This window comes from Cherax quadricarinatus, chromosome 50, assembly GCF_038502225.1.
Source record: "Cherax quadricarinatus isolate ZL_2023a chromosome 50, ASM3850222v1, whole genome shotgun sequence".
Taxonomy (NCBI): domain Eukaryota; kingdom Metazoa; phylum Arthropoda; class Malacostraca; order Decapoda; family Parastacidae; genus Cherax; species Cherax quadricarinatus.
In genome coordinates this window covers 857,633-871,419 of record NC_091341.1, presented here as the reverse complement: position 1 = coordinate 871,419, position 13,787 = coordinate 857,633, and the positions used below count along the sequence as shown (strand labels likewise).

At 41.4% G+C, this 13,787-nt stretch overlaps 1 protein-coding gene across 1 annotated transcript in view; it reads right to left on the bottom strand.

The window, feature by feature from the left end:
* Window positions 1–618: 618 nt before the first annotated feature.
* Window positions 619–13,787, bottom strand: part of LOC128695493 (post-GPI attachment to proteins factor 2-like) — a 510,841-nt gene continuing 497,672 nt past the window's right edge. The window contains exons 4-5 of the mRNA XM_070095370.1: window positions 10,925–11,137; window positions 619–7,210 (exon numbers count right to left, since the gene is read on the bottom strand). Of these exons, the coding sequence (XP_069951471.1) occupies window positions 6,591–7,210; window positions 10,925–11,137 (833 nt within the window). The 3' untranslated portion in view covers window positions 619–6,590. The remainder of the gene's footprint in view (window positions 7,211–10,924; window positions 11,138–13,787) is intronic.

Here is a 13,787-nt window from a genome sequence, read left to right as displayed (position 1 = left end):
CAGTAACAGTAGATCCACCACCATGATAACAGTAACAGCAGATCCACCACCGTGACAACAGTAACAGTAGATCCACCACTGTGACAACAGTAACAGTAGATCCACCACCATGATAACAGTAACAGTAGATCCACCACTGTGACAACAGTAACAGTAGATCCACCACCATGATAACAGTAACAGCAGATCCACCACCGTGACAACAGTAACAGTAGATCCACCACTGTGACAACAGTAACAGTAGATCCACCACCATGATAACAGTAACAGTAGATCCACCACTGTGACAACAGTAACAGTAGATCCACCACCATGATAACAGTAACAGCAGATCCACCACCGTGACAACAGTAACAGTAGATCCACCACTGTGACAACAGTAACAGTAGATCCACCACCATGATAACAGTAACAGCAGATCCACCACCGTGACAACAGTAACAGTAGATCCACCACCAGTGACAACAGTAACAGTAGATCCACCACTGTGACAACAGTAACAGTAGATCCACCACCATGATAACAGTAACAGCAGATCCACCACCGTGACAACAGTAACAGTAGATCCTGTAACAGTAACACAGATGTGACAACAGTAACAGTAGATCCACCACCACAGTAACAGTAGATCCACCACCATAACAGTAACAGTAGATCCACCACTGTGACAACAGTAACAGTAGATCCACCACCATGATAACAGTAACAGCAGATCCACCACTGTGACAACAGTAACAGATTCACCACAGTGACAACAGTAACAGTAGATCCACCACCGTGACAACAGTAACAGTAGATCCACCACCGCGACAACAGTAACAGAAGATCCACCACAGTGACAACAGTAACAGTAGATCCACCACTGTGACAACAGTAACAGTAGAACCACCACCATGAAAACAATAACAGTAGATCCACCACCGTGACAACAGTAACAGTGGATCCACTACCGTGACAACAGTAATAGTAGATCCACCACCATGACAACAGTAACAGTAGATCCACCATGAAAACAGTAACAGTAGATCCACCGCTGTGACAACAGTAATAGTAGATCCACCATCATGACAACAGTAACAGTAGATCCACCACTGTGACAACAGTAACATTAGATCCACCACCGTGACAACAGTAACAGTAGATCCACCACCGTGACAACAGTAACAGTAGATACACACTGTGACAACAGTAACAGTAGACCCACACTGTGACAACAGTAACAGTAGATCCACCATTGTGGCAACAGTAACAGTAGATCCACCACCATGACAACAGTAACAGTAGATCTAACACTGTGACAACAGTAACCGTAGATCCACCACCATGGCAACAGTAACAGTAGATCCACCAAAGTGGCATCAGTAACAGAAGATCCACCACTGTGACTACAGTAACAGTAGATCCACCACCGTGACAACAGTAACAAGATCCACCACTGTGACAACAGTAACAGTAGATCCACCACCGTGACAACAGTAACAAGATCCACCACTGTGACAACAGTAACAGTAGATCCACCATTGTGGCAACAGTAACAGTAGATCCACCACCATGACAACAGTAACAGTAGATCCAACACTGTGACAACAGTAACCGTAGATCCACCACCATGACAACAGTAACAGTAGATCCACCACTGTGGCATCAGTAACAGAAGATCCACCACTGTGACTACAGTAACAGTAGATCCACCACCGTGAAAACAGTAACAAGATCCACCACTGTGACAACAGTAACAGTAGATCCACCACCGTGACAACAGTAACAAGATCCACCACTGTGACAACAGTAACAAGATCCACCACCGTGACAACAGTAACAGCAGAGCCACCACCGTGACAACAGTAACAGCAGAGCCACCACCGTGACAACAGTAACAGTAGATTCACCACCGTGACAACAGTAACAGTAGATCCACCACCGTGACAACAGTAACAGTACATCCACCACCATGATCTGATTCTAGTGACATGCTCTTGATTCAAGAAACTAGAGCTATCTTCCCCTTCCTTGGATCAAGCCTCCTGACCTATTCCTCAGGTGCTGTGTGATACGGGCTTAGCGCTTCCTCATGAATATAAATAATAATAACTGGATGGTCTTCTGTGATGGTCAGTATATAGTCTGCTGTGATGGTCAGTATATAGTCTGCTGTGATGGTCAGTATATAGTTTGCTGTGATGGTCAGTATATAGTCTGCTGTGATGGTCAGTATATAGTTTGCTGTGATGGTCAGTATATAGTCTGCTGTGATGGTCAGTATATAGTTTGCTGTGATGGTCAGTATATAGTCTGTTGTGATGGTCAGTATAGTCTGCTTTGATGGTCATTATATAGTCTGCTGTGATGATCAGTATATAGTCTTCTGTGATGGTCAGTATATAGTCTGCTGTGATGGGCAGTATATAGTCTGCTGTGATGGTCAGTATATAGTCTGCTGTGACAGTATATAGTCTGCTGTGACAGTATATAGTCTGCTGTGATGGTCAGTATATAGTCTGCTGTGATGGTCAGTAAACAGTCTGCTGTGATGGTCAGTATATAGTCTGCTGTGATGGTCAGTATATAGTCTGCTGTGATGATCAGTATAAAGTCTGCTGTAGTGGTCAGTATACAGTCTGCTGTGTTGATCATTATATATTATGGCGGTCCATATATTAAAAATTGTAATTTTTACTAAGACACTCGTGGCACTGTCATCTATAGTAAATCTGAAACCTTACAATGCTTCAAGTAACATTTCAGATCCCTAGTTTAGTAGTTAGGGCCCTTCAAGAATTTAACTGCCAGTCATCGCACAAAACCATAAAAAAGGTAAAGTATCACTTTACATAGTCTAATTTATTTTAATAACAGTTTCTTCCTTTCTGTGATGATCCTCAACTCTCAGAAGGTACTGCTTTTGTGTCTCATTCTTGAAGATGGATGAGTTAGATTGTGAGAGTAATACCTCTATCAGCACTGTCAATTCACAATCTTCAACCAATGTTGGTAGGTTTCATTTTCAGTCCAAGAAGATGGTCTGGCGAAGAAGGATTTTGACTCACGACGCCCATTCGGGAGAATTACATAGGCGGATGATGTCACAGTCATGAAATGGTTTGTTTAAGAGGTGAAATTCTTGCCATCAAGCCTCTTCAGTCCCATACTTTTCTCTCTTCTTGAGATTCTCCACTATTGCAGCTTTCTCCTCTTCTCCAGTTGGGTCATTGAAAAATGGAAGGTCAATCCGTTCTGCGGACACATACCACAAGTGGCGTTATGAGGCTGTGAAGTCACTGTTCGGCAACTGATGATTTGGAATTCTGCACATAAGATCCTTCATGAAGACCAAATTACTTTTAAGGATATATGATAATACCGTTGCCTGAGGCCACGACCTGGTGTAGAAGACATGAACGAAGACTAAGATGCTGTGTTGCACGCGTTTGATGAACAGTAAGGAATAACTTTCTAAAGAGGATCTTTGGAGCTTAAATATCATTTGCCATCTAGTATCTGGCATGATAGAGGACTCCACGCTTTCCTCTTGGATTTTCCCCCAATATGTACGACAGGTCCAGGGGTGCCTGGTAATCATCCCTGTGGTGAGCCATAGACTTGACCACATTCAGATTTTTCACTGTCCTGTCTTTGAATCCTGTCAGAGGTTCAGATAATCCATCCACGACATCCTCATCATCAGTTGATGGTTTCAATCGAGATCCATCAATTCTTTACTTCATTTTGAAGTAAAGAATTGATGGATACTGGGGATATTGAGCCTGCCAGACGGTCATGCTCCTTATAGACATCAACGAGAATCACTTAAAAGACTCACTAAGAGCAAGCAGTCCATATAATCTCAGGGTTGATGATAACCTGTATTTTACTGTATACTCCTTCAGATAAACCGGTGTTGGACGTAGGATGCCTAACAGCAAGCCTAGCACAGACTTCCCTCCTTAAGAGCGGCAATGCAAACGTTCAATTAATTCACACCAGCACTGAGGCCTCGAGAAGGGTCTTCTGGTTGTCTCCTGTAACGCCGTCATTTTAGCCTTTTCATTCATTTCTACCATTATTTAAAGAATTGCTTTTGTAGTATCTACTCTCGTTTTCTTCATGACAGAATGATGGAGGTAATAATTCCTAAGCATTTTGTGTCTGGAAAGCAATCGAGCACCGGTGATGCCTACTGCAATATGCAATTATCCCAGCTAACAGAACTACCTGTGGAAAGGGTGTTAGTGGACTGTTGTAGGTTACATTCTGGAGGACAGGATTAACCTAAGTTGCCTGAAATGCTCTGCATAACAACGGACTTTCCATATAGAATGTCAATGATGTCGGTTAGGTCTGTATCAGTTGTATCATGTACTTGTAGAAATAAAAATTGTTAATTAACAATTATTATTATTAATTAATAATGAAATAACAGGAATTAGGCCACATAAACATTATAACACATATACAATTTTATACATCCAGTAATTTTCAAAGAATCGAAAGAAACGAGTTGTTTCAATAGAATTTTGATGGGACTAAAATAACTCAACGTTTTGTGCGATCCCTAAACGTCAAATTCTCTTCACATTTGCTGCGAAGATACTGTACATGAAGTAGAACGATGGCACTAAGTTCCCACTTGGTCTACACAACTTTCATAATTATCCCCTATAAATATGGACCACCCTAGTATATAGTCTGTTAAGATAGTTACTACATAGTCTGCTGTGATGGTCAGTACATAGTCTGCTGTGATGGTCAGTACATAGTCTGCTGTGATGGTCAGTACATAGTCTGCTGTGATGGTCAGTACATAGTCTGCTGTGATGGTCAGTACATAGTCTGCTGTGATGGTCAGTACATAGTGAGTTATGATGGTCAGTACATAGTGAGTTATGATGGTCATCACAAAGTCTGCTTTAAGTGTGAAGGCTTACTCTTAATAATGCTAAGAGAGCAGGGCTTTCTTTTAGTATTCTTCTGCACTATTATTTATACTGTACTGTGAATTTTATTTCCTTTGGAGAAACCGTCAGCATTTGATAGACAATAAATAATCATACGAGCTAAATTAATAACACGTGGTCTGGAGGTCACCCTGATGACCTGGAGGTGACGTCACACTAACCTCCCACCTTCAGGCAGTGTGGCTTTACGTCTACCTTGACTTAAAAATATAAAGTTCAAAAATGTTGAACGATGCCAAGCGTCATTCGTTAACCTCATGACATTTTAGAAAAGTTTCTGGTCAGAGCGTCCAGGTTCACAACCTAAAGGTCCCGAGTTCGATCCTCAGGCAAGGAGAGACGTATAGAAAAGTCTCCTTATACCCTACACCTATCACTCAACAGGTTCCTGGGTGTGAGTCAATTGTTGTGGATCGAATTCCGTTGTTATACCACAGCAAGGGCCATACAATGAAATGAGCTGAGGTAGGATAACAGCTCTCAGTCTGGAAATATACTAGGCAAAATCATTCTTAAATAATGTCCATAAACGTGTTCAAGCTCCACTTAACAGGTTCATCTCAGATGTGGGTCGTGACCAACCCAGGAAACTCTCACGTCTTTAAGATTCAGATATGACATGACCAAGAGAACAGAGCATAATTGAGCCTTATCTCTAACAAGTACTCATAGAGTTTTAGAGTAATTCCATTATCTTACCTCATATTATCGCAATAACTTTGAGAATTTCTTCAGATAAAAGTTAAGATGAGAATGAAAACGGCAAGAATGGATGAAAGATGAAGATCACACTTTACGCATTGAAATGTAAACGATAATTATTATATTAGTATTGAGGTTCAGAGATAGATAACACACTTGAGACTGTCGTAGTGTGAAGTTCAGAGATAGACGACACTCGAGACTGTCTCGCAGTGTGAGGTTCAGAGATAGAGAACACACTCGAGACTGTCTCGTAGTGTGAGGTTCATAGATAGTGAACACAACTTACTGTCTTGTAGCCGGTATGACCACTGTTTACCGTTGGGCTCTGTTACTATACTTTTCTTTATCGATCATGATCAGAATTTGTTAAGGCAATTTAGTCGAAGCCATTCCTGGATTAGATATTTGCTTTATCGTCAACTACAATTATATACTTGCAATTTATATAGTGTTGTGTGCAGCTTTGCTAGATGCACTACAAGCAAGAGACATTACACTCGACACTGTCCAATCATCAAGAAGCACGTTCTCACTACACCAACATTTTCCAAGACTTTCCACACCAAAACACAAGATCTCTGCCCAAGAGTACCAGGCTATGGCAATCACTCAAAGTCTTGAGGAACATTTGTGTTACGCTCGTCATATATTTTTTTCTTTGCGATAAAACTTGTAGTAACAGTTTCTGCGTATTACAAGGGCTTTGTGGGTGCCCTAACACGTTGTGTCCGGCCAAGGAGGTGTAGTGTGTTTTAAGATCTCAGTTATACACACTACCCTCTTATACATGAGTTTTCAGACACATGTTCGTGGTATATGATACAGGAACACACGTATAAGATCAGTACAAGGTGAATGTTAGTGGCGGCAGCAGTGGCCTGCTTGCTCCCAGCACCTCTCGTGGGCGGAGTCCCCCTGCTCACTCTATCACTATTCGCTGTGAGTGTGAATGGGGGTGTGGGCGTCTGTGGAAAGGGGGTTAGAGCTGGGTGAGGTTGTGGGTCTCCGCTGAATCAAGGTAGACTCTGCGTCTGCAGGTCCGTTGAGACACGGCTGCGCGGAAGTGGGCTCTGAGCCCTCGTGTATGGTGTTAAGAACTTGGTGTACCACTGTGGGCGGGATTTCCCCCTCCACCGTGCCTCCACCGCCCACGCCCACTCCACTGTCACATTTTGCCACAGACACCACTTTCCCACAACTCACAGCTGGGTGCATACCGCTGAGAACGGCAGCTAAGGGCTGGGGGCTACCCAGAACCATGCTACCCCCCAGCACCTGCTCGTCCAGACGGCCGTTTCTTGTAGGCGGGATGTCGGAGCCGCCCTCGAAGGTGGCTAAAGAGTCGAATGTAGTGGTGGGAGTTGAGATGGAATGATGACGTGAAGAGGAGGCAGTGGTAGGGAAGGAGGAGACGGAGGCAGAAGGCGTGGTGGCTGTGACGATGTGTCCTACAATCAGATGCTCGTCAGAGAAGTCGAGGGCCACACTCACGTGGTAGAGCATGTTGCACGTGGCGATCACGTACTCACACAGCGAGAACCAGCTGAAAGCTGAAACAACAACACTGAATCAAATGGCGCATTGTCAGGTGTGAAAGCAATAACACAAGTTGCAACAAAGGCTTTCACTGGGACAACGTTACAATGTGAAGAACTTTATAAAGACAGGACACAGTATGAGATACCGACATGATATTAACGAGGCAAATGTGGTGACTAAGTTGCCCGAAAAGATCTGCATAACCAGAGGTTTTCTATGCAGTATGTCACTGATGTCAGCTAGGTCTGTATAAGTTGTATCATGTACGTGTAGATATAGAGATTATTGTTACTATTATGTGTAGAACTTTATCAAGACAGGTAATAGTCATGAGATACCGACACGATATTAATGAGATAAATGCGGCACTGCAGTGCATTTGTATCCATTGTACAGATTTATCAAGCTGGGAACTTGATAAAGCTCTACAGAAAGTGAAACATTGTCCCAATAAATGCTTCGTCTGCAACTTGTATGACTTCGAACAAAATATCATTAATAACCACTCATGTAACCTTGAAATATGCGAATCTATTGTAAATGTCGTTGATAAAAGATGACAAATGAAACGGGAAGTATGATTAATTCTATGATAATTCGTATCACATGTAATGAGCATCAGAGAAGGTAGTCAATTCTCCTCCACTGTGGCCACTCATAAACATCTTGTTGATGGTTTATAAGGTCATTGACAGCTTATCGCTGTATCGAACCCAAGCTATTTATAATTTTGTTGGGGTTAATAGGCCACTGACAGCTTCCTTAGTCGGTAGATAAGACACATAGACAACATTTAGGCAACTTTATCCCGAAACGTTTCGCCTACACAGTAGGCTTCTTCAGTCTCAACACTGTCGCTTGATCTTCAGTTAGTTCCAGACTTTGGAACAGAACTTCTCCAGGCTGAGGGACTGACAACCTCAAATCTACGACTTCAAGGGTGATGGACTGATTACATCGTCTTCACATCTCTACTGCTCCTGCCTACTTTCTGTACTCGACTGAAGAAGCCTACTGTGTAGGCGAAACGTTTCGGAATAAAGTTGCCTAAATGTTGTGTACGAATGGTATATAATACCGACAAGATGAGAGTAAGACACATGTGCAACATCTGGGTATCTTTATTGTAGACGTTTCACCATCCAGTGGCTTTATCAATACAAATTCTAGGACATAACTTGAAGACAGTAGAACTATGTACAGAAGATGAGGTAATCAGTCCCTCAACCTAGGAGTAGGTGCGAACAGCACCATAGTCGTGGAGATTCTGAAGCAGAAGAAAGAATCCTGGCGCTTATATAGTAACGTCAGGTGAAGCAGACGAGGGCAAATTCACTGGTAGGCGGGATTCCCCAGTGGAAGTAGGTCCTTCCCAAAGAGATGGGTTAGTAGTAGTAGTAGATGTCGTAGTCGTGAAGGTTATGTACATGTCCTCAGAATTAAGATTCCATGATGTTGCAGTGTCTGACAAGTTGTGTACGAATGGTATATAATACCGACAAGATGAGAGTAAGACACATGTGCAACATCTGGGTATCTTTATTGTAGACGTTTCGCCATCTACTGTCTTCAAGTTATGTCCTAGAATTTGTATTGATAAAGCCACTGGATGGCGAAACGTCTACAATAAAGATACCCAGATGTTGCACATGTGTCTTACTCTCATCTTGCCTAAATGTTGCCTATGTGTCTTATCTACCAACCTGTCGGTATTGTATACCATTTGATAATCAGCTTCCTTAGTCACTGAATAGTCTGCTTGACTATTCATAATTTACATTGATGATATTTACTACTATCATTATCATCTTTTTAAAGAAAGATTACAATGCTTCGATTGATATTACTACTGTTATTAGTATACATACTACTACTGCAGTTAATATTACTGCTGCTACTGTTACTACGGCTACCTCTACTACTACTACTACTCGATTGATACTCTTTCTGCTGTTATTACTACTATTGTTGCTACTCTTACAAGTAATGTGGCTGTTACTACTAATGCTGTTGTTACTACATCCATTATTACTTCTAATACTGATATTAAATAATACGGCTATTACTACCCTTATTCCTGCTGTTACTACTCTTATGTTGCTATAACAACTTCCGCTATCGTAATAAAATTACTGCTATTGTAATTACTGCTACTACTGAAAAATTATTACTAAAGATTTGTGCTATTAATGCAGCCATTACTAATGCCACACGTACAAGTGATATTACTATTACTATTAAGAAATCAATATATTCAATTAAAGAGAGAAAAAAAGGAATACGAAAAGCAAAGAGGGACTATGAGGCTAAGGTCGCAAGGGATTCGAAGACTAACTTAAAAAGGTTCTTTCAGGTATACAGAAGTAAGATTAGGCCCACTTAAGAGTAACTCAGGTCAGATCACTGGCAGTGATAAGGATATGTGTGAAATTTTCAATACTTACTTCCTCTCAGTTTATACCCAGGAAAATACTAGCGAAATTCCAGAAATAATAGCTCATGTTGAACAGGATGATAATAAACTATGCACGATTGCGGTAACTAGTGACATGGTCCTCAGACAAATAGAGAAACTAAAACCTAACAAATCCCCAGGCCCTGATGAACTGTTTGCAAGGATGTTAAAGGAATGTAAAGAGGAACTTAGCATACCTTTGGCTAATCTTTTCAACATATCACTACAAACTGGCATAGTGCCTGATAAATGGAAAATGGCGAATGTAATACCAATTTACAAGGCAGGTGACAGGTCCTTAGCTTCGAACTATAGACCAATAAGCCTTACCACCACAGTGGGAAAATTTATGGAATCATTAATTGCCGAAACAATTCGTAGCCATCTTGATAGGCATAAACTGATTAATGAATCTCAACACGGTTTTACAAAGGGGCGTTCCTGTCTTACGAATTTAATAACCTTTTTCACTAAGGTGTTTGAGGAGGTAGATTATGGTAATGAATATAATATTATGTTTATGGACTTCAGTAAGTCTTTCGATAGAGTTCCACATCAGAGGCTATTGAGGAAACTTAAGGCACACGGAATAGGAGGAGAAATTTTTTCCTGCGTAGAGGCATGGTTGACAAATAGGCAGAGAGTTTGCATAAATGGGGAGAAATCAGAATGGGGGCACGTCACAAGCGGTGTTCCTCAGCGGTCAGTGTTGGGCCTGTTGTTCACAATTTACATAAACGACATAGATGAGGGAATAAATAGGAACATAAGCAAATTTGCTGATGACACCAAAATAGGCCGTCCAATTCATTCTAATGAGGACACTAGAGCACTCCAGGAAGATTTGAATAGACTGATGCAATGGTCGGAGATGTGGCAGATGCAGTTTAATACAGACAAATGCAAAGTTCTAAATGTTGGACAGGAAACTAATCATGCCACATATAAACTAAATAATGTAGATCTTAATTCTACTGATTGCGAAAAGGATTGAGGAGTTCTGACTGTCTAAGGTTGTGAGGAGAGCGGTCAGGTTGGGTTTGTGAGGGAGCTAGACTGGGGTGGAGAGCTGGACGAGTGGGGTAGAAGGAGCTTGATATAGGATAGGCCAGGAGAGGGTTGTAGGAGACTAACTCACGAGTTGGAAGTGATAGGAAGGGATATACATGGGTTAGGCTAGGAGAGGGTTGTTGGAGACTAACCTATGGGTTGGCAGTGATAGGAGGGGACTGACATGGGTTAGGTTGGGTGAGGGTTGTTGTAGACTAACCCATGGGTTGGCAGTGGACGCGGTGCCGCCAGAAGAAGAAGAGGAGGCCGCCGGTGGAGGCCAACTTGATCCCAAAAAGCCACTTCTTTTGCGCGAAGGAGCGCAGCAGCCTCGGAGAGAGCGTGTGGCGCACCGCGCGCACCACCCGGATCACGCACAGCATGTACACCAGCGACACCAACATGAACAGAGTGAACAACTTCTCGTGCACAGCTGTTGAGAGGAACAAGCCATTAGTGAACTGTTAATGACGTCACAGTGGTAACAGTACCATGGGAACTGTAACAACGTCAATGTTACAGTGGTAACATTAACATGGGAGCTGTAACAACGTCAATGTTACAGTGGTAACAGTAACATGGGAACTGTAACAACGTCAATGTTACAGTGGTGACAGTAACATGGGAACTGTAACAACGTCAATGTTAGTGGTAACAGTAACATGGGAACTGTAACAACGTCAATGTTACAGTGGTAACAGTAACATGGGAACTGTAACAACGTCAATGTTAGTGGTAACAGTAACATGGGAACTGTAACAACGTCAATGTTAGTGGTAACAGTAACATGGGAACTGTAACAACGTCAATGTTACAGTGGTAACAGTACCATGGGAGCTGTAACAACGTCAATGTTACAGTGGTAACAGTAACATGGGAACTGTAACAACGTCAATGTTAGTGGTAACAGTAACATGGGAACTGTAACAACGTCAATGTTAGTGGTAACAGTACCATGGGAACTGTAACAACGTCAATGTTAGTGGTAACAGTAACATGGGAACTGTAACAACGTCAATGTTAGTGGTAACAGTACCATGGGAACTGTAACAACGTCAATGTTACAGTGGTAACAGTAACATGGGAACTGTAACAACGTCAATGTTAGTGGTAACAGTAACATGGGAACTGTAACAACGTCAATGTTAGTGGTAACAGTAACATGGGAACTGTAACAACGTCAATGTTAGTGGTAACAGTACCATGGGAACTGTAACAACGTCAATGTTACAGTGGTAACAGTAACATGGGAACTGTAACAACGTCAATGTTAGTGGTAACAGTAACATGGGAACTGTAACAACGTCAATGTTACAGTGGTAACAGTAACATGGGAACTGTAACAACGTCAATGTTAGTGGTAACAGTAACATGGGAACTGTAACAACGTCAATGTTAGTGGTAACAGTAACATGGGAACTGTAACAACGTCAATGTTACAGTGGTAACAGTAACATGGGAACTGTAACAACGTCAATGTTAGTGGTAACAGTAACATGGGAACTGTAACAACGTCAATGTTACAGTGGTAACAGTACCATGGGAGCTGTAACAACGTCAATGTTACAGTGGTAACAGTAACATGGGAACTGTAACAACGTCAATGTTAGTGGTAACAGTAACATGGGAACTGTAACAACGTCAATGTTAGTGGTAACAGTACCATGGGAACTGTAACAACGTCAATGTTAGTGGTAACAGTAACATGGGAACTGTAACAACGTCAATGTTAGTGGTAACAGTACCATGGGAACTGTAACAACGTCAATGTTACAGTGGTAACAGTAACATGGGAACTGTAACAACGTCAATGTTAGTGGTAACAGTAACATGGGAACTGTAACAACGTCAATGTTAGTGGTAACAGTAACATGGGAACTGTAACAACGTCAATGTTAGTGGTAACAGTACCATGGGAACTGTAACACATAAGCATGTCAAGACAGAATTTTACGAAGTCCTCTATGAATAAAAATTAACTAATTATAACCCCCCCCACGTTAATTATTAAAATAAAGGATAAAAGTGATAAAAATGCCCTACTTACTAACAGAAAACGGGGAGCCGCCGAGCAGACTAGAATATTCTAAGTCAGATAAGCACTGCTTAAGGCTAGTTAAATAGTCACTATTCTAACTGTCTCAGGGACAGTGTCATAATGTTTGTTATTAAGAGTTGCTAGTTGATGACAGGTGATAACAGTCAGTAGCTGTTTGTGTCCTGCCATGTATAACTCTTAACACAGGCCTTAAATAATATATATATATATATATATATATATATATATATATATATATATATATATATATATATATATATATATATATATATATATATATATATATATATATATAAACTAAATTTGCTTGTTAAATTGCTCTTTGATTTTGTATATTGCATTACAAGCACCTGTTTTTTCTCCGAAGCTAGAATGTGCCAGGCGTTTTAAACAAATATCATAATTTGCTTAATGTAACATGTTAAAAACATGTCGAGAATACCGTATTAAGAACATGTGGAGAACATAACATATCAAAACATGACAAAAACATGTCATGAACATGTGGAGAACAAGTGGAGAATAGATGGAGAACACTGCTACCAACCTCCCACTTGACCCAACAGCGTTGAAAGCCTCCCAGTAAGAGTGGTGTGGTCACGTGTGATTGCCATCCCAGTCACAGTAACTCCCCACTAACCTATCTGTATGTAAATCAGATCATCACACTGACACAGAACACGGAGGCATCAGCAACACACTCATCTTAATCTGCTTATTCTGACCTCCCTCCCTCCCTCTCTCCTTACCTCACTCCCTCTCTCATTCACTCTCTCTCTCTCTTTCCTTTTCAGTTAATTATTAACCATAATTACCTTATATGATACTCTCAATTGCGCGTACTGAAGTACTTCAGCTCACACACTGAGGTCCATGGTTCGATCCCCGGTACGGGTAGAAACATTGGGCATGTTTCCTTAAGACACCTGCTGTCCCTTTTAACCTATCAGTAAGTGGTTACCCGGGTGTTAGTCGACTGCTGTGAGTTGCATCCTGGGGACAAAATTAACCTAATTTGAATGAA